Below are 22,385 nucleotides of genomic sequence, written 5' to 3' on the forward strand. Positions count from 1 at the left end.
CCCAAATAGCATCTGATAGCATTTACATAACTTTGCATAATTTCATGATTACCATTCCACGAATTAAGTTCCAGGCCACAGCGCTTCCCTGTATTTGCCACCAGGAAAAAAAAGAAAAAGACACACTGGAAAGAGCATTTGGGGCAAGCAGCTTTCTACTCAATTGTTCAGGATTGCAAGAAGCCAAATCCATAACAGAGATTGTGAGTCTGCCTATTAGAAGCTACTAATGTAGTTTAATCCATAATCAAATAGTGACTGATAACCCTTTCTATCCTTATTATTTTCAAAAGACTGATGTCAGGACTGGAAAGAGCCTCCCCAAGCTTACAATCAAATGCAATCTCCTGTCCTAGAAATCATGTTCTCTTCAAAAGTAAAATAAAAGTATATAGTCACTCACTTCACAGGGCTCGACTGAGGATAGGATCTAATGGAGTTATCTAGTTCTATAATAGAGGCACACAATAAAAATACTAGTAATGAGACAAAAAACGTAGCAAGATTGGGTTATTTGTTGGTTTATTCAAAAGATTGGTTTTTGCAAGAAGATGAAAAGAGTCAGACACCAGTGGCTTGTGCCTGTTATCCTGTAACTCAGGAGGCTGAGATCTGAGGATCACAGTTCAAAGCCAACCTGAGCAGACAAATCTGTGGGACTCTTCATCTCCAAATGTCGCTGAACTCTCTGCCCAGCTCTTTCCTGCAACATTTAAGGAATCTTCTCTTCCTACTTCCCTAGGATGCTGATGAATGAGTGATCAGGTAAAAACCTATCTTATTAATAAACGCATAGCTTTGATTCAAGATAGCCAAAGGAAACAGTGTGACCCTTTATGTGTCATTAGCATTACTAAGATATCATTCAAATGAAACATTAATCGTAAAATCTGATAGGGTCATAAAGCACCACCACATGGTACTTCTCAGAGTCTGTGCTTAAACAATGGGTGGGAATGGACAGATGGACAGACAGATGGATAGGTGGAAGGTAGATTCTGGGGTCTCAGGATTTTAGGGTCCTGTGTGCCATACCCCCAGCAACTCCTCCTTTGGGTTCAACTACAGGAAAACCAGCAATTCCCAAAAACAGTCCTGGGGCTAAGTTGGAGGATTTGGCTGGACCCACTCATATAACATACGCCCAACTTCACACTCCCCCGTCACAGTTCATGAATAAACATCCTTTTATTCAAATGTGTTATATATTAACTAACTCCAGTCATTGTGATTCAACCCCCTGAATGGTAAATGGAGTCAATCTGGCAGAACTACAGAGTTTGCAATTCAAATTACAGAAATGTTAATAATGACAAAAAATAAAAATTAGTAGCCTGATTCCTAAGGCACAGCAATCTCAATGCTTTCACTGCGATAGCAGAAAGCACCTGTAACTACTCTCCACCTATATACGCTGATGGAGGTTTTATTTGGATAATTTTCACACACACACATACACACACACACACACCCCACACACTATTACCTGAAGCTCTAGGCCGAGGATCCGTCTAGGCTCAGTAGGCACCGGCCAGAAGGCTCAGAGTGCCCAGCCTCTGACATCAAGAAGAGAATGCTGCCACTTCCCAATAAATAACAATGCAACAGTCCCTGGATTAAATGATTTCTGTCCACTATCACCATAAACAATAATTATTGGGCAGCTGCCTTTTGCCAGCTTTGCGCACGCTTATGAATAAATCACACCTTATTGATTTACTAAAGCCAAACATTTAGCTCCACTAACAAGGACCATAACCACCCCCCCCTCTGCAACTCTGCACTCAGTGATGCTTTAATGTAGGCTTCTCCATGCTTTTCATATGAAAGATTACCCCTTTCCCCAGTATTGCTCTCTGAGCAGCCAATTGGCCACTGAACCCAGTCTCTCTGAAAATGTCCTCATTAATGGGGTTGTCTGTCCCTGTAGTCCCATCATAATGTCATATTCTGGGAATGCTGTCCATCTGTTGTGCCTTCCTTATAACATGTAATGTAAACAACAATGCCTCATCTTAATTCCAAGATGAAATTAATAAACAGCAGGGCAAGAAGATATGAAGCTGGTAAAGAAGTGCTATGTGCTCCATAAAAGGGTCATCTGAAAAAATTAAATTATTCTCTGTCAATGAAACAACTGGTGAAGACAGGAGACTTTTCTAGATGGATCCAAATGTCTCCAGCCTCCATCCAGGGGATGCAGGGAGCAATAAATACATCCCCCCCCCAACATTTCCCATCCACCACTCCACTTCCAGGTAACTCAGTCTATGCCTGAGATTTTTTCTTTCTCTCTGTTTCAGATAGGGATCAGAGACACTGATTCCTGACTGAGACGAATCCTACCCAGGCACTTGGAATAATCTATCCCAGTTACTATGTCCTCCAATACAGTGAAGCTTTGCCAGTCCCAACAGGAACACAGTTACTGGGACCTCTGTGCATAGGACACATTCCTAATGTGCAAGGATGGATCCTAGTTCCAAAACAAATCCCATCATCCATAAACCAAGGAATTTCACTTCAGAAGGCTCTTCAGAGGCTATATACGACGACCTAAGGTGAGAATTCTGGGGAGCAATGAATGTTCTCCCTGGAAGCAAAGTTAATGTTAGAACCAAGATCTCAGACCCCAGTGTCCCTTGGTTTATGCCATTTCTGTTCCTGCCACCACAGAGCTTCCTAGACAGAAAGCTTGGTGTCATGTAAATGTGTTCCAATGCTGTTCCAGTTCAACCACAACAAAGACATGTCAGGTACTGCTGCAGAATTTATAACTCTCTTAGCCCTCTGAGAAAACCCACACAAATACAGCTCCCCCATTGCAACCATAGATCCTGAGTCCCTCTGGAACAACCACTGCCTGCCTTTGGTTGCAAAGCAATAATTATCCCATCCTCCAGCAATCAATAACACCTCTTGTCCTGTGACCCTGAGATTTCCTGACTTTGTTCTCTGTACTAAAGATTTCCAACTCATATTGATTACCTATAAATTCTTTCAAGTTCTTTATACACCAGCACTGGAGAAATCCTCAATTTAGGGTCACTTACTGCTGAGCAGACTTCAGATCTTTCTGTCGTGTTAATGGGCTCACTTTTCCAGGCATTTTCTCACTTTTCATTCTGAACTTGTTATTTCACAGCACCCATGTCTTGGCTAATAGCTCAGCCTGTGGGACTCAAGTTTGATGATTTCTGAAACTGTGACTATAACCATGCCACATTTGTTTTCCAAAGTGTGAGTCGGGAGCTGACAATCAACTTCTCTCAGGTTGAACAGCAGGATCCACAAACACTTAGAATGTTCCATTCATAATTCTGGATTATTTCCCTAAAACTCCTAACAAGAGCAGTGTATTTAACTCCTCAAGTGTTAGCCTTAAAGAGTGATACATGGGACAATGAAAGAACAGCCACAGACAGAGCACAGCAATAGACAGACAGGCCTGATTCTCCAAATGAGGATTCTCAAAAACTATAGACCACCTCTGAGGGAGCCCAAGAGTAACCCCTATCTGTCTGGCCGCTCCTATGAGGACATTGGTCAGCAGAGCTGGAGGGAAAGGACCTGATTCTCTAATTAGAACTGGGTATTCCCCCAGTATCACACCAGTACAATGCATCCATTCAAAATGACCTTATGACAGATCAGATTACATAGGAAAATGAGATAATCAAATGTTACATTGAATCTTCTCACCTCAGTGTGAGTTTAAATTCAAAGCATGATCATAAAATGTCATTTGTGACCCATTTTGCCTGGGTCTGGAGTAGCTGGAGCAGAAATTACCCCAAAAAACACAGTGCATTGCTCTGCTCAAAGCTGTACCTTCTTACTCACATACCCTAGAATTAGAGATAAAGCATTAACATTTAACAACCATTCTCCAGGACTCATCCAAACAGTACCCCTCCAAGAATAAGTAGGCAATAAAGGCTGATAGTGCTAGATAGAAAGACACAGGCAACACTAACGTGAAATGCAAGGAAGAAAGGTTAAGGAAGACAACATAATCATTGTCCTAGTGACCAGAACAATGTCTGAACAATCTTTAAGCAAAAGTCTAGCCTCTTCAGTAAACTTCTCAATCACTCACTGACTTCACTGAGAACTTTAAAGACTGGAGCAGTATAGCCCTGGAGGGCACAGGTAAGCAAGCTCATAGCACAGAGCTCACTGTCCCTAAATTGTATGGTTAAAAAAAGAAATTATGGTAGACTCACATTAGGGAATATTATTCAGCCCAATAAGAAGAAAAAAAATCCTATTACAAGAGCCAATATGGATGAGCTTGAGGACCTTACACCTAAGGGAAAGAGACCATACACTAAAGAACAAATGCTACAAGACTCCATATATGTAAAATGCCCAGAATAGGAAAGCTATGGAAACAAAAACTAAGGAGGAGAACTAAGGAGTAATTTGGGTTGATAAAAACATTCTAGTGTCAATGACAGTGACGGCACACTTAGTGCATATACTAAAAGTCAGCAAAGACAACTTTCGTGCGTGTGTGTGTGTGTGTACCTGACCTGGGGCTTTAATTCAAGGCCTGAGCACTCTCCCTGAACTTCTTTTTCTCAAGGCTAGTGCTCTACTACTTGAGCTGCAGCACTACTTCTGGCCTTTTCTGAGTAGCTTATTGGAGATAAGTGTCTCATAACTTTCTTGCCCAGGATGGCTTCAAACCATGATCCTCAGATCTCAGCGTCCCCAGTAGCTAGGATTACAGGTATGAGCCACCAGCGCCTGGCTGACTAGAACATTTTCAAGGGATGAATTATATTTTAGAAACAACAACAAAAAAGTACAGTCAAGACACAATCTACGTTGAGGGCCCAACCAGTCAAGAGGACATAGGGAGGGTCTTTCAGTCCAAAAAAAAGCTGACAGCTGAAAGATGAGAAGGGGAAAAACAAGTCCCAAGAACGGACAGAAAAGATGTGAAGATGAAAACAAAGGAAACCCTTCTCTTGCTCTCTTCTGAGACAACGGAAGGGTCAAGATGTCAGCTAAAACCAAGGCAACAGATTCAATCCTGACAGCTGTCACATAAATGCAATTCTGAAAACTCCAGCCATTTTTCATGACCCTCTTTCTCCTTAGTAAGCTATCCATTATGCGTTACAAAGACTAGTAAAGAGAAAGAAAGCAAAAACAAAAACAAAAAACGAATTGTCCTATCAGTCAGAAAAATGAAGAATTACGTCCTATTAAAAAAAAGTTTAAAAATTAACTTCTAAAGCTATACATGTCATTTCAAGAGAAAACAAGGCAGCTGAGTACGAATGAGGATATGACACGTTTACATGTTTTAAAGAGAAAGCACCGCATGTTGTCACATAGCAATGCTACCAAGGCCATGCAAAGAAACACAGAGAATAGGGTGCTGAAAGTCAAATACTTGGTTGAACAACCTGATCACACTGTGAGACCCAGATGAGCTTTAAGTGTCTTTGAACTCCACAGCCCATTCTTCACCAACAGGACCTCCAAGCCTCAGCACTGCTGGCAGGTTGAGCTGTGGAATTCCTAGTTGTGAAGTCATCCTATACACATTGCAGGGACTACAGCAACATCCCTGCCCGGGGCAGACTGAGTGTTAGGACCAGCAAGAGCCCAACCCAAACTGCTTCCAGCCACTGCCAGATGTCCAGGGGGGGGGGGGAGGGGGAGAAGAGAACCATGGGTTTATAGTAACTAAACTGTTTCCATCTCCACAGGTTGAAGGATGTCTTTTCTCCTTTTTTTAAAAAAGCTTTCTAAAAACTTCCCGTTATCCTAATTTCTCCCTGAAAAGGCAGAGTAAAACTTATTAAAAATTAAAAACCAAGCGCCAGACACTGACGCCTAAAATCCTATCTAGTCAGGAGGCTGCGATCTGAGGATCTGTGGCTGTGAAAAAAAGCAACCTAACCACCACAGGGGGAAGAAACAAGACCGCACACATAAGCATCTCATCAACTTTCTTCTCCCAGTCACCAAAAGCAATAGGAAAAGTCAGTTCCAATACATTCACCTCTTTTAGGCCACAGTTGGCTCAGTGGTCATGGCCAGCCTGCCAAGATGGACATGAAGCCACCTCCCCCCACACACACACACCTCCCCAATCCCTCCACCCCCGCCCCATGCCCGCTCCAAGGTCTTCCAGCTAAGGAAGCCCAAGAAACAATTGTTCATGAGCTGGACGACCTCAGCAAGAATCCATTCAGGATTGACTATGAGGCTCTTTCTGACACAGCAATGAATACAGGCCTGCTGAAGGATGATCACTGGCCATTCAACACTGCCGTTCAGTAGAGGGGGCTCACCGTCGGGGGGCATCAAGACCTTGTTGTTCTGTGTGCACCACCCCACGGGGTGTAGGTCTGCTATGACCACATCACACCAGAAGTCCGCCCTGCGGTCTTCCCCGTAACCACAGTAGCGCAGAAGCAGCAGCTGCCCGCACGTGGTGATGATCGTGGCCACCCAGTACGTATCCGGGTTGCTCTTGTTGGCCACCTCCAACTTCATGCCCGGCTGGAAGTTGCTCTGAATGCTAATCTCAACCTTAAGAAATCAGAAACAGAGAAACACCATTTAATCCACTGGATGCATACTGCCAAAGACAGTAACAACTACTTGAGTACTTGAAAACTCTATTTCTCTTGCCCTGCCTGATACGGGCAGGCATTTGACTAAGAGAAAGACAATGCGAGTCATAAACATAATGCTACGTTTCCCAGAAGGCACTAGTGGCTTGCATGTATAATCCTCGCTACTCAGGAGGCTAAGATCTAAGGATCCTGCTTGAGAGCCAACCCTGGACAGATAAACCTGGACAAATAAATTCCCCACACCCTCCCAACAAAAAGGCTTGCAGTCTGGTGGATCATAACATTCCAAAGCTGGTATTTGTACTGTGCTTCAAAGAAACAATCGGCTAGTATGATACTCATCCCTGTACCTGATGTTATTTTTCCTTCCAAAGTGACATATAAGATGGGTGCCAGTGGTTCACCTCTATAATCCTAATTACTCACCACATTGAAATCCAGATGACCACAACTGAAGGCAAGGGCAGACAGAAAAGTCAACAAGGCTCCATCTCCAAAATAAGCTAGGATGGAAGTGTGGCTCAAGAGGCAGAGCACCAACAGAGTAAGTATAGGGACCTGAGTTCAAACCTTTCTATCACCCAAAAATTAAAAATGCCAAATAGACCTAGATGAGCTACTCTTGAAGGAAAGATGCCATAATGGCTGGTAAATAACGGCTCAGCAGCCAGGGGTATCTAGTGCTAGTGAAAGGGAAGTGGGGAACTGGTTGAAGGTGAGAATGGGGGGCTTACACAGAAAGGAAACGATGACTTCTACGCACATCAAGGAGGGGGAGGTATGCTGTCAGTGTCTCTACCTGGACCCCACCATATTCTGCATCAACTCCTTCACGAGGGGTACCAAAACCTGACCTTCACCAAGGACACACAGATTTAACAGGGTCTTAAATCCCTTTCCAAAAGAACATGACCTCTGGAAAGAATTAAAGGTCTTATTAAATAAAGAATCCAAAGTTTGAGCTTTCTTTTTCAACCAGGGAGCCAAAGGGAAACTGAGTTCCTTTTGAAACTCAGGATGAATCTTTTACTCTGGAAAATCCAGGTAGGAAAAATAGATTTCTCTGATTCCCACTATCATGGATGAATAGAATATTCCTAAGAATTAGATCTCAGAAATTCAGTCTTTTCCTTGCTGATGATATAGCACCAATGTCTCACTTTAAACCAAGATTTGATAAGAACATTTTATTTCTTTAATTTTAGTTTGCTGGGACTTGTCCTCTGATGAGCATGCTATTTGCATTATCCAAAGAAATACTAATGTTAATGTTAATATTAATGCTAATAATCATATAATATTCTTAATATTAGTAAGAATGACTTTTTATTTTCAGAATTATTTCTGGTTATTCTTCTCATTTGACTCATCAAACTACACACAGCTAAGAAACTCCTATATGTGCTTTCAAAATCAAAATATCAGTTCAATATAAGAATTTACACCTAGCTACGCAGTAGGCTAAGACCTGAAGATCCTGGTTTGAAGCAAAGCCTGGCAGAAAAATCAGTCAGACTACTATCTCCAAAAGGCATCAAAATGCTGGAAGTAGAGCTGTGGCTCAAGTGGTGGGGTACCAGCTTTTAGTGGAAAAGATGAAGGCTTGAGTTCAAGCCTCAGTACTGACACAATAAACATCTTATAAGACATATAATATATATATATATATATATATCATGGCCTCTAAGAAAACATTGCCTATTGCATCTTCATGCCTGGTTTGCTGGCTTTTTTACTTATTAGAATCAACTTTACCTATGACCCACCAGTGATCTGCAGCTATCAGTGAAAAAATCCAACTTCTTTCTCTTCTCTTTAGCCCTATAAAACCATGGCTGAGTTTCTTCTTCTCTTTTTGCTCCTTTCTTCTGGTGGGTTTGCCCCTTCCCCTCCCTCCACACTCAAAGATAAGAGGTGAGCTGCTTTACTTACATGTTTGAAGGATGCGTGAGGAGCTGCCCTTGCACCTGTTTCTTCCAAATATTCTCCCCAGTTAAAGCCCATTTCCTCCAAGCTCTCTTCCTCTGCAGAGAATTTTTTTAAAAAAGAAAGTAAATATCAGTAAGAGGGCACAGCACATACAAAAGGCACTAGCCTTCAACTGGGTGCCAAGAATCCCTGATGGGAGAGACAGATCAATCCCTGGTTTAGAAGAACATACTGAAACCTTTGCAAAACCTTGACAAATTGATATTAAGGGCACATGAAAGGGACTGAATTTTCCCACACCACCCACACCCATGGGAAGGATGGAGGAGCAGGGCGGTGGGGGGGAGGGATACTTCTTGGTGTTACGTCTGGACTGCTATGTACACAGGTACTTAGCCTATCTTTCTACTGGATACCTACCACAACTAAAGATGATAAAACAGCATCTTCAACTATTAGTGCCATAAGGAGCTTGACTTTATAAAACAATAAATGGCATTTTGATTAGGGAAGGATTGCTGGGACATGAAGCCACCCTATAAGTTAGTGACAGAAAGAAACCAGCTGCCTGCCTGGCCATGTCCTAGTCCCCTTTCCTAAGGGGAAAGAGCAATCAGGGTCAGTCGCAGCAGCAGAATACACTAGAACAGAACATGTGCTTCTCTGTTCATGGGAACAAGCAGGACTCCAATCAAATGTACAACATGGCTCTTAAAAAATCAAAACTATGGGAGGGAGAGACTGGGAGAGAGTGAAGAAACAGAAGACACTCTATGAAAGGAAATATACTCCCTCATGTAATGGTGATCCCTCTGTATATCACTTTTACGATAACAACAAAATGAATTACTTTTTTTTAATTGTAATTAGTAAAAGGGTTACATGATATTTGCCAGATAGAAGGTGCATTAATTCACATACATTGATACCCTTTCACATGTCTTGGTACCCATTACCCTCCACCCCACACCCCTCACCCGTCTTGGTTTACTTTTTAAAAATCAAAACTACATTAAATTTGCACAGATCCAGCAACTAAGGCTCTGAGGGAAATCAAGTGATTCCCCCAAACACTTATGGCTACACCTTAAGATACTACATGCATAACTGGAGAGCACTACATAATGAGTAGCCCTGAATTCAAACCCCAGTACTGGAAAAAAAATCAATTAATAATTAATAAAGTTAAATGTTCCTAAGCCCCAAGCTAAGGAGAGATGATGCCAGGGTTTAGACATGGACACAGGGAAGCCACCCAAAGAGAATGCATTCATGTTCAAGAACACACGCCATGAGGCGGCTGTCAGCCCTATCTGAGTTACTTTGTCCTTCGGCAGCACATCTGGACATCTCTCAGCATGTCTGCTGTCTGATCCACTCATCAGGCATCGTGTTAGCACTGGGCCTTTGCCACAACGTTCTGGTGTCTGAGAACTCGTGCCGGTGGCAGATCCTGTCCAGAACTTCTCAGCCGCACGTCTGGCTCTCACAGACCCCATGGTCAAAACCAGGCATCATCATAAGACTCGGGGTCTGCACTCTGGAACAGCTCACACTTTTTCCAAGACACAACAGGCCATTACCCCCAGACGAGCTACCAGGAGCTCAGAAAGGGGAGGGGCTCAGCTGTCACATTGCATCACTCTCAGTGGAGGGTGGGTTGTGGAACAGAACTCTTAGTAAATGCTGTTCTTGTGTTCACTGTCAGGACTCAGAAACTCCTCCACTATCACCTCCACCCTCTATCCATTCACGATGACAGGCCACCTCTCCTGATGCATCCGTCCCTCCATGTTGGGAAGCAACCCAATATCCCTTAGCCAGACACACAAGTTGGGGAGAGAAGCCACCATCCAAACACCCACCATTCAGAGGACAAGAGAGGGCAGAGTCCCTGGAGACGGTGGATGAGTAAGAGGAGAAGCTAAGTTGGGAGAAGACCCAGGCAGGAAACAGCGGTAAGAAGGCAGGCGGTCTTGGGGTGAGGAGCCACACCGCAGCCACCGGAGAATGGGAGCTGTAGAAAATGAATGGGAGCTGGTCCTGGGCAGTTCATGCCTTCACACCAACAATGTTCACTCACATCCGTCTGAGCCATGGACCCTGACTGCTGCTCTTGCTACTGCAGCTTAGTCTACCCCAGAACCCTCAGTGCCCACCACCCATAAGGAGAGGGGAGGTGGGGCCTCAATCTGACGCTCCGAGACTTTTTGTTCTAGCTCTGTATTCCTTGTAAACTCTAATCTCTACTATTTGTATTTCACTGAAAACCCATTTTCAACCAAAGTTTAATCCATTACAAACTACATCTCTAGTCCCTTCCTGAATATAATCAGCTCTTATCTCCTTTGGGGCTCACTTATTTATTCAGTCAACTTGACAAGACAAAATCAGACAGCTCCCAGTATCTCTCCAGTGGAAGCAGAAAGACATTAACTTCGATCATTCCCTCCTTGGCCTAAAGACTTTATAAAGTATCCCAAATATCAGATTCAAAATGGGATTTGAAAAATAAAAACTGTATGTCCAGCCACTGGTGACTTAAATTGTACTGTTTGAACCATAAAGTCATATACAAAATACTCCGTCACATACGACCTTCTCTAGGTCTAGGAGCCCCGGGCAGTTGATTCTCTAAAGACATTTCAATGATCATTAGATAAACACACACAGTGTTATGAGGAGAAGTCTCATAAAACCAGAGCAAATATTTACAGCTGATTCATAAGCCTCTTAAACCCATAAACATTTTATCAAGGAAACTCTGACAATATTCCGCCACCATAAATTGAGCCACTGGAAGGCACTTCCCTTGTGACGTCACGAAACTCTGACTGTGAAAAGATGCTATGAAAATGTCACCATTATGGAAGAAAGCTGGTGTGCTCCTGAGCTGCAGTGCTCCACTGTTAGAAAACAGAAAGCTATGTGGGGGGCCAGAATAGCCCATAATAAACATAAAAAGAGAATACTGCATTAAAAACTGGAGTCCATGTGAAATACACTGTAAACAAACATGTGCTTTCTCTTCAAGAGTAAAATCTTGCATTTCTAATCTGAAATGAGGCTTGTTTTGCAAGGCTGAATATTGAATCCTATAGCCATTATCTAATGAAAGACCTGGGAAGCGGCAGATGCTGAATGAATAAAATATTGCTGAGTAAATGTTCTTATGCACTAGGTAGGTATTTTGTTTTATTTTGTTTTGTTGTGGGAGGGGTGATGGTTTTTTCTCTTGTTTGTGTATTTGTTTGTTTCTGTCAGTCTAGGGTTGAACTCCAGGCCTGGATGTTGTCCCTGAACTTTTGTGTTCAGGGACAGTATTCTACCACTTTGCCCCACAGTTCCATTTCCAGCTTTGGGGTAGTTAATTGAATTTAAGAGTCTGACAGATGTTCTTTCTTGCCCAGGCTGGTTTTTGTTCGTTTGTTTGTTTGTTTTTTGCCAGTCCTGGCTTGAATTCAGGGCCTAAGCACGGTCCTTGGGCTTTCTTAAGGCTAGAGCTCTACAATTTGAGTCACAGAACCACCTCCAACTTTTTACTATGTATGTGGTACCGAGGAATCAAACCCCGGTTTCGTGCATGCTAGGCAAGCACTCTACCACTAGGCCAAACTCCTGTCCCCAGGCTGGCTTTGAATCCCAATAGCTAGGATTACAGGTGTGAGCCACCAGCCATGAGTAACCAGCTACTAAGTGCTTTTTAAATGCAGGAAGAGATAGGTATAAGGGATTAAATCTTCTTGTTAGTACTAATATTCAGAGTTCACCCTATCCTAAGGAGATGAAAATCATGCAATTATGAACTACAACTGTGTATAACTCATAAAGCAACTCAAGTCATCGGCCATCCTGGAGGTCAAACTCACACAGAAGGACTTCAGGACCATGAACAGTCATCTCATCACCTCAGCAGAGCACAAAGATCTGCGTGACTGTCCCTACCACTTGTGGGTAGAGAGGTGACCATAAAAAAAAAAAAAAAAACTATCTTGGTGCTGGTGGCTCATGCTTACAATCCTAGCTGAGATCTGAGATCATGGTTCAAAACCAGCAAGGGCAGGAAGTCTATGAGATGTTTATCACCAGCAAAAAGCCAATCAATAGTGGAGCTGTTGCTCAAATTACAGAGCTCTAGGCTTTAGCATAAAACGCTGTTATAGCTCTCAGACTCCCCTCCCCACCAGGAAGAGAACAAAAAAGCAAATTAGACTTAAGGGAATTCATACACATAAAGAACTCAAAATGTTGAGTCCAAACTCATACATGAACATCATGATCCCTAAATTCTCAAATCCATGGAGAATCCACTGAAGAACATTGAATTTTTCTTTCCTTCAGCAGCTGATCCTGAAATCTCTTCCCACAAAAGACCCCCAGCATTAAGTCTCTGCACAGCCCTGAGCATATCCAGAATCAAATATCCCAAAACTGATTCTAGAACTGAAAAGATTTTACATGTCAACAAGTGAAGAAAATAATAAGGAAAGACTTGAGGAATCATACTTGATCACATGTTCAGCAGTTCAAATGCTTAAACCTGAAAGACATGGTTTTTGAGAGTGGAATCTGCCTTGAGAGTAAAGTAAAGCTTTAAAGCCTGTTCCCACACTTCTCAGCCCTATCTTCTGGGCACCAGATTGCTCACCTCTTGGGAGACTAAAAATAAGTAGATGATTTGAGGCCAGCCTGGAAAGAACCGTTCACAAGACCGTTTCTCAACCCACAGTTGAGCGTGGTAGGGTACAGCTGTAACACTAGCCTCCTAGGAGGCTAAAATTGGGAGGCTTATGGTTCTAAGTCAGTGTCAGGTAGAACAGTTCACACAGAAAAAAAGCTCGACCCAGTGGTACAGATGGTGAATGAAAAACAGACCACAGTACAGTCACATGGTACGGTATAAAGGCCCTATCTCAAAAATAACCTGCACAAAAGAAGGGTTTAGAGGTGTAGTTCAGCCTGTCATGCAAGGTCAAGACCCTGAGATCAAACCCCCAACATCACAAAAATCAATGACTGAATGAATGAATAAATGAATGAGCACCATGCCAACAGTCTCCTGGCAAATTCTAAGGTTTGGAGAAATGAGTCACATAGAAGTAAATGAATCTGGGCCATAAGGATAATTTAGAGTTATTTAGAAATAGTAGACCATCTACTGTACAGAAACACAGAACAGGTCTCTGAGCAAGAACCTGATGGGCTGTGGCATAAAAATCTCCCAGGTGGATAATAGCATTCTCCATCTCAAAATTTCCATCTATGTTCTTGTTCTCAAAGAAACCGCAGTGCAATTTCCTGACAGCAGATTATCATCAACAAACTTCACAATCAAGCTACAGAGATGTAGTGCAGCTGCATGAAAATGGAAGGCTAACAATAAGACATAGCTGGCCATGTTGAAGACACATCATTGAAAATGATGTAGTCATAGACTGTGTTCGTGACATAGCACAGAAATACAGGGCGGTGACCCCTCTCATCTCTAACCTGAGCTACTCAGTAGGCTGAGATCCAGAAAAGGCAGGTTCAAAGCCAGCCTGGAAATTAAAAAAAAATCCATGAGACACTGTCATCAATATAATCAGCAAAATCATAGTTTTAGAGGCATGGTCCAAGCAGTGGAACAGCAGACAAGCCCTGGTACAGGCACACAGATTGCTTAGACAAAACAGAAACTCCTAAAGGCAAGGCAGTATGTGAGATCTAAAAATGCCACTCTGTTGTTCCCTGAACATTTCAGGAAAGACACTGGTCAATCAACCATAAGTCCAGAAGAACTAAGCAAGCAAAGCCATACCTGAATCAGGCCCTCCATTTCCATTGGCTGAGCTGACGTGCTTTTCCAAAGATGAAGATGAAGAATCTTGCATGTTGGGAATGGATCGACTGCTCTCCATGTCTGAGAAGTGATGATCTTCTTCCCTTAATTCATCCTGCAAGAAGCAACCAAGCGTGAACACCAGAGCACTTTAATATATTGAGCCACACAAACTCATTTCTAAGCTCTTCCAGAAAATCATGATTCTCTCAAAGTTGCTACCAGTTCAATATGGCACATAAACAAAACATTGACAATGGAAAATACCAGGAATAAAGACAAATTCATCTCCTTCGACCAGGTTAACAACAAAGGTTATTGCATAGCAAAAGCAGATACTTTCTCAATATCGACAGCACCACCAATGTGGACACGATTTTCCCCAACAAGCAGAACCTACGTTTCAATCATCATGGTCTCCTCGGACAAAGACCCTCTGCCTCTCTCTCCAGGCTGAGAAGGAATAAGCTCCCCTCCCTTCTGCACCCCATCCTCACAGAGGCAAACCAACACCTGTTGTCCTGATTGGGGAAGAAACCCTGGTGTATTATGGGTGATCTGGTCCCCAAACCAGTGACAGACGAGGCATTTGTCTGCTTTATGAATTAGAAGTTGGAAGATTTGCCCTATGACACACCACTTGCATTCTCATGTAACTGGGAGAAGAGTTTAAAATTCCCAGTGGTTCTCCCCAGAGGCTTATGTGGAAGTCCAAAGGATACAAAGAAAAAAATCACTACCAATCAGCAGCAGCAACTAGTCCTGGTAGTGGTGTTAAGTCTTTCACTCATTTAATTGTCTCTCTTACTTCATATGCTTTAAAGTTTTTACGTCAGCAAAAACAGCAAGCCTAGAACTGAGTGCGAGGGGTACATTCCTGTACTCCTAAGCTACTCAGAAAGCTGAGATCTGAGGATCCTGCTTCAAAACCAGCCTGGGCAGAAAAGCCCATGAGATCTTTATCTCCAATTAACCACACACACACACACACACACACACACACACACACACACACACACACACACACACAAAGCCAGAAGTGGAGAAGTAGCTCAAGTGGTAGAGAGTCAACTGCAAGCAAAAGAGATAGGAGATAATACCCAGACCCTGAGTTCGAGCTCTACAACCAGTCCAAAAATTAAAAATTAAAAAAAAAATAGCATGGACAGATGAAGAGAAGAAAACATAAGATACATCTATACTTATCAACTCAAGATTGTGTGGCTCACATATTGGTAAATTATCTTGAAAAACACACATACCTCTGGTGACATTTAATTTACCTTCATAGCAAACATGGAAATCTTGTCCAAATTGAAGATTGCTAAAAGATTGTGAGCACACATTAGTGCTATGCCACAGTAAGTGCTGAAAAAGTGTCAAAAGTAACCAAGGAAAAATAGAAACGTATCATGTACTAAGCACTGGAGTGCTTGGATACATGAAAAGTATCATGCCACAGACACAGTGGGAAGTACAAAACTATTTCTCAGTACAGATACAAAATAAGAAAAGCAATTATTTTTTTTAAAAAAAAAAACACACATACCTCAACTGGTTCATTAACCACAAATCTAAGCATTTTGCCACTGGGAAGATAAGTTCATGAATAACCAAACAGAATGACACTCAAAGACATAAACCTGAAAAATATAGATTCTTTCATTTACCCAAAACACTTGGAGCACAGATGACTGTATTTACTAAAGCAAAAATGAGGACATCTGGTCTGAATAGTACAAGCCAATATCAGTGATGCAAAAAAACAATAGTAATAATAAATTAAATTGAGGCTGTCCCAGAAAACCAGAGAACCATGAGCAAAAGGGTTCAAAATGGATCCTTCAACTTGTTTAAAAACCATACAAGGGCCAGGCACTGGTGACTACTCAGGAGGCTGAAATCTCACCATTCAAAGCCAGCCTAGACAGGGAAGTCCAGGAGACTCTCCAATTAGCCATCAAAAAGCTGGAAGTGGGGCTTGGCTTAAGTGGTAGAGTACCACCTTGAGGAAAAACAAAACAAAAGAAAACGCTCAGGGACAGCACCCAGGCACTGAGTTTGAGCCCCAGGACTGGCACACATTGGTACACACACACACACACACACACACAGGAAAGGTAAGTACCATGCTTTAAGATCTAGGCATACTTCATGTAGCAGAATGCAGGATGGATGGAGAGCAAGGCTGGATGGAAACTGAGAGAAGGAGAGGGTCGGCATTAAGTGAAGAAGGAACCAAGGAAATGTGTGCAAGAAGTACTTACAGGTATAATCAACAGAATACAGGGGAAATAATTCTACCAAAATGCCATCTTTGCACAGCATGTGACCACAAATGCCAGGATAATTTACTTGGCTTTCCACAGCCACATCTAATGGAGTCTATGGAAATAGACAGTTCTGAGGGAAACACATTAAATATGGGAAGAACACATCATTTCACAGAAATCCTATTTACTTTCCCTTTCTACATAGTTCATTTTAAATGGCAGGTCTTACTGATGACAACTGATCCATTCAGCTTGGCCTAATGAAGTCAATAAACACAGACACAGACACAGACACAGACACACACACACACACACACACACACACACACACACACACACACACACACACACAAACTATATCCAGGGTATTTAAAAAATTAAACCCTTATAACCTAACAAGAATATCCTAACCCCAAGATGACTATTTACTTAAAGGAAGTATATTCCCATATAAGTAAAAGTCTGTTAATTTAAGCAAGATCTTTTTTACACAAGGACACATAAAGAAGGATCAGTATTCTAGGCATGGTAACTTCCTGGTTTGTGCAATAAATAATATGATTTTTGTCTCAAGTAAACTGCACAACAATTAGCTCTTTTCCTCTTTAAAACTGGTAAACCAGAGAACAACAATGCTGAAACCAGCCTGCAGTTTTAGGCAGTAACTTGGGATAAGCAGACCCCATCTAGCTGTGTGACATAAACTAATGACTTACCCTCTGTTCTTCACATTTTTTAATGAATTAAATAAAGCTTGATTATAACACAGTCAAGTGTCCTTTTCAGCTCTAAAATGCTATGAATCTACTACATTTTTTTGTTTCAATTATATATTTCCTCTCCCTTAGGGTGTATCCAGTTCTCAAAACCAAATTTAATACAGTAAGCATTCTCTACTCATAACTCTACCCTGCTTCCTTCCTTTATCTGGTGTGTATTTGCAGAATCTAACTAATTTTAGCACAGACTAAGCTAATCCTTGTTAGGGAAGAAATGACCGGGTGAGAGAGTTCATTAGATATGATTCAAAAACCAGTCAGAAATCAGGGTCCTATTAGCTGTTTTGAAAGGCCCTAGGCCAGCCATGCCCTCTAGATCTATTCGTATTTGTACTTGTACAGGATGGCAACTTCTTATCCCCATGTGAATACTGGGTACATGAGATATAGTGAGTGACTTCAATTAAGGAACTGAATTTTAGTGTCAGTTAGTTTCAACTTAAACGGCCATACGTGGCCAGTGGCTGCTTGCTACCCTGGGACACCCAGCTGGGCCCCTGAACTGGAGAACTTGGAGTATGTCCTGAGTAACCACCAATTCTTGGCTCTCTCCAAACATTTAATTTAATAATGCCAAGCTAGTTAAAAGAGAACATAGGAATTTTAAGACCTAACCAACTTCAAAAGGAGATTGAGTTTCCCTCTAACAGTCCACATATGATTCAAAGCAAACTTCCGAATGTACAAGGTTTTCATTTAATGTGCTGCACTTTTTCTTACATCAACACAATTTCCAAGAGGAAGCAATCTCATAAACTAAGTTATGTGTATCCTACTAAGATTATTTCCCTTTCTCATTTATCTATACATTTAACAAAATGGCATGTCACCTGAAAAATGGATTCAAGCACAATGATGGAAAAATAAAAGCCCAGGAATGTAACTACTAATAAATCAGTCATCAAGTACCAGTAGCTTCTATGGCAAGTGTTCAATGGGTAAAAAAGTTGGCTAGGAGAAGGAAGTAAGATGGCAGCCAAACAATAAGGAATTACCCCAGCTCTCTCTAACCAAAAGACCAACAATAACAAATATATGAACAAGCCAGAAAGTCACGGGAACTGAAAAAAAATTCATAACTTGTACATATAGGGGCGGAAAAGTTGTTATGGCTCTTCAATGGTTCAAGTCTTAAATTCATTTGTGCCAAACCAGATGCCACAGAAAGGTAATGAAAGACTTAAGCACTGATTTAAATGTACCAAATCAACCATTTTAAATAGAGCTCAAGGGTCACAAGATAAACAGAAAACCAGCTGACTCATCAGCAGTCAAATACAAATGTCTCTCATGTAAGGAAAGGGATATGCCACACAAACTACCCAGATACTTGTGAAATTTTTCTTATTTTTGGCAAATGAAGTGTCACACTTTTGACTTTTTTACAACAATGTTTACTTTTTTCCTCCTTATAAAAGATTCACACACAAGAACAGGCCTGAAGACCAATGGAACAGAACTGAGGACCCAGATATTAACCCACAGACCTATGGCCACCTAATCTTTGATAAGGGAGCTAAAAAACGGAATGGAAGAAAGATGGCCTCTTTAACAAATGGTGCTGGCAGAACTGGTTAAGCACCTGCAGAAAACTAAAGTTGAATCCTTCTTTGTCACACTGCACCAGGATTAACTCCAAATGGATCAAAGACCTTGCCTAAAAGCAGATACACTAAAAACTTTACAAGAAGGAATAGGAGATACACTAGGTCTCCTTGGCACAGGTCAAAACTTTCTTAATAAGGACCCAGAAACACAACAAATCAGAGAAAGTCTGGTAAGTGGGACCTCATTAAACTGCAGAGCTTCTATATGGCAAAGGACATAGCTAGCGAATTAACTAGAAAGCCTACAGTGTAGGAGAAGATCTTCACTAACCATACAACAGACAAAGGCCTCATATCTAAAATATATCAAGAGTTCAAAAAATTGAATCACTCCAAAACTAATCTCCAAAGAAACAATCATCCCTTTAAAAGATGGGCTAACGACTTAAAGAGAGTCTTCTCTGAAGAAGAAATAAGAACGGCCTATAGACACATGAAGAAATGGTCAACATCTCTGGCCATAAAAGAACTGCAAATCAAAACAACTCTAAGATTCCAACTCACTCCAGTTAGAATGGCCATGATTAAGAAATCTAATAACAAATGATTCTGGAGGGGATGTGGCCAGGAGTGATCACTACTACACTGTTGGTGAGAGTGCAAACTTGTTCAACCACTATGGAAAGCAGTGTGGCAGTGCCTCAAAAGGCTAAACATAGAGCTCCCCTATGACCCAGCAATTCCACTACTTGGCATTTACCCAATCTTCCAGAAACAAGGGCATACTAAATGCACTAGGACAATGATGTTCATTGCAGCACTATTTACCATAGCAACGATATGGAACCAACCCAGATGCCCCTCAATTGATGAGTGGATCAAGATATGGTATTTATATACAATAGAATTCTATGCTGCAGTCAGAAAGAATGACATTGCCCCATTTGTAAGGAAATGGAAAGACTTAGAAAAAATCATATTAAGTGAAGTAAGCCAGACTCAAAGGAACATAGGCCCAATCGTCTCCCTCATTTGTCATAATCAGTAGAAATCTTGGGCTCTCCTAGCAGAGATTTACACTAGAACAAAATGAAGATACATAAGGCCATATAGGATGATGCTAAATGAAAGTACCTCCAGGATATAGAAACAAAAGCAATATAATGAGTGATTGTTGTCCTTAATGTACTATGTTATCTCTCATCTCTTTTGCTGTCCCTTGGCTATCTCATATTGTTACAGTATTTCACCTGGTTATGTGTGTATATATGTGTATTTGGTTATTTGAAATCAGATAGGGAAGGGAGGAAAACAAGATGAGGGGTGGAAGTGGTGGGAGGGAAATGGGGACCAAGACATGAGAAAGGGTATCAATGTATGTGAAGTAATGCACCCTCAAGCTGGTGTTTATAATGTAACCCTTCTATGAATTACAATAAAAAATATATGGGAAAAAGAGGGGAAAAAAGATGCACACAATCCTGACATAAATCCTGGGAAATAAAGTTACACAATAAAATAAAAATCACTTATAACCCTACTACCTACAGAAAACCACTTCTGCATTTATAATGTCTTCTGATAGCCTCTCTGTATTTCTTCTTAAGTTCACAGAGAATTAAGAATTCTAATCCATTCTTAAATTCATAACTTTTTAATTATGTTCCAATGGTGAATGTTGAAATTAGAGCACCTCTTTGGAGGACAGTGTGGCTATCATAATGTATTTACCTATTACACATTTTTATCCAAAATATTTATCTTTCAATTCATCCTATAGACGCACATAAATAAACACAAAGAATTATCTTAATCATTACATGATTGCTTATAATATAAGCAGAAATAGCCCAAATACTCTTTAGTAAGATAATATTAAAACAAAAATGTGATTTAAAAATTTTTTAAATAAAAAAGAATTCTAACCCATTCTTCATCCAACATTACATAAATTATTTTCCCAGTGTCATTAAAAAATCTTTGAGAACATGGCTTGAAATAGTTATGTACTTTTTATGCATAATTTCTTGACCAGGCCTCTACTTCTAATCATTCAGCTGTTGAGGTTTATTTTTCCCCACCATTATAAACAGTGCTATGATCATCATTCCCAGACATAAATCCTGTACTTGTAATGTTTCTTTCATGTGGAATCCAGAAGTTAAATTACAGGACCAAAGTTACACAGCTGAAAACCATGGATCAGTCCATACCGCCCGTCAGCGGATGAGCAGAGACAAAAAAGATGTAGTAGATAGAGAAAATATGAGTAGATATGGAAAGCTAATCAGCCATAAAAGAGACCAAAGTATGTCATCTGCAGAAAAAGGGGTGGAACTGGAGGTCCTAATATTAAGCAAAATTAAACTAGACTCAAAGACAAATATCAATCTTTTCTCTCGCATGCATAATCCAGAAATACAAGGACTACTGAAGGGGGAGGTAACCACCAGAAGAAAGAATGAGGACAAGAGAGGAGAATGGGACAATTAGGATTAATGCACATAGTATGCAAGTATGAATGTGTCAACATGAGATCCATCACCTTGCCCAATTAAGAAAAATATTAATTTTTTTAACTATATATAGGCAACATGTGAGTGAAAGATGAAAAAACTGAGAAAGGAAGGAGTGACATTGTCCAAAAAGGAATGTACTTATTACCTGACTTATGTAACTCTAACCACTCTGTACATCACCTTTATAATAACAATTTTAAAAATAATTAAAACCATTTTATTATATACACACACACACACACACACACATGATCAGAGTTAAGGTTCATAATATATTCTGCTGAAACAGCTAGGCAGGCAGCTATGCTGATTATACCCTGTTAACAATGCACAAGGGAAGATGCCTACAGGGTCTGTTCTTCATCCATTTTCAGTTTGGAACTCAAAACACAGACAATATGCAACTGTCCGCTAGTACCTCTTTTGGATCCCTTCTGTGCTTAACCCTATTGGTACGTTTGATGGACTTCTAAGAGTGGCCCCCTGAGTGGTTATTCCTGACATAAAGAGTATTGGTGTTTTGTTTTAAAGCTATTCTTTCAACTCAGATAAATCTGTCAATTTGTCATGTTTCTTCTAAAACTAGAATTCATACAATATTTTCTCAGATCCCGAGTTGCCAGTCTCTAGGATTTCAAATGTTAAGTGTAACTTTGCTAGCACACGAGGGATTTGTGTTTTTACTGTGAGTTGCTCCTCAGAGCTCATCATTCTCTTTTCCCCATCCCAATTAACAACCATTCCTACCTCACCTCCTGCCTTTACAAGATACTACATTCTTACTCACTCCAGGCTATACTTCAGTGCGCTAAACTTTCATTTCATTTCAAGAAGAGTCATAGAAATAACGAGCTACAGCTGCTGTTCAAATATCCCTTCCTTAATCATAGAACATGGGGCCATTTAAGCTTCTAG

At 41.0% G+C, this 22,385-nt stretch overlaps 1 protein-coding gene across 1 annotated transcript in view; it reads right to left on the bottom strand.

Moving 5' to 3' along the window:
- The window catches only part of Sfmbt2 (Scm like with four mbt domains 2), a 131,775-nt gene that overhangs the window by 99,320 nt on the left and 10,070 nt on the right, over positions 1-22,385 (bottom strand). The window contains exons 2-4 of the mRNA XM_090318857.1: positions 14,332-14,467; positions 8,535-8,626; positions 6,315-6,555 (exon numbers count right to left, since the gene is read on the bottom strand). Coding sequence (XP_090174983.1) covers positions 6,315-6,555; positions 8,535-8,626; positions 14,332-14,431 — 433 coding nt within the window. The 5' untranslated portion in view covers positions 14,432-14,467. The remainder of the gene's footprint in view (positions 1-6,314; positions 6,556-8,534; positions 8,627-14,331; positions 14,468-22,385) is intronic.

The sequence above is a fragment of the Megascapheus bottae genome, chromosome 26 (genome assembly GCF_031878675.1).
Source record: "Megascapheus bottae isolate mThoBot1 chromosome 26, mThoBot2.hap1, whole genome shotgun sequence".
Taxonomy (NCBI): Eukaryota; Metazoa; Chordata; class Mammalia; order Rodentia; family Geomyidae; genus Megascapheus; species Megascapheus bottae.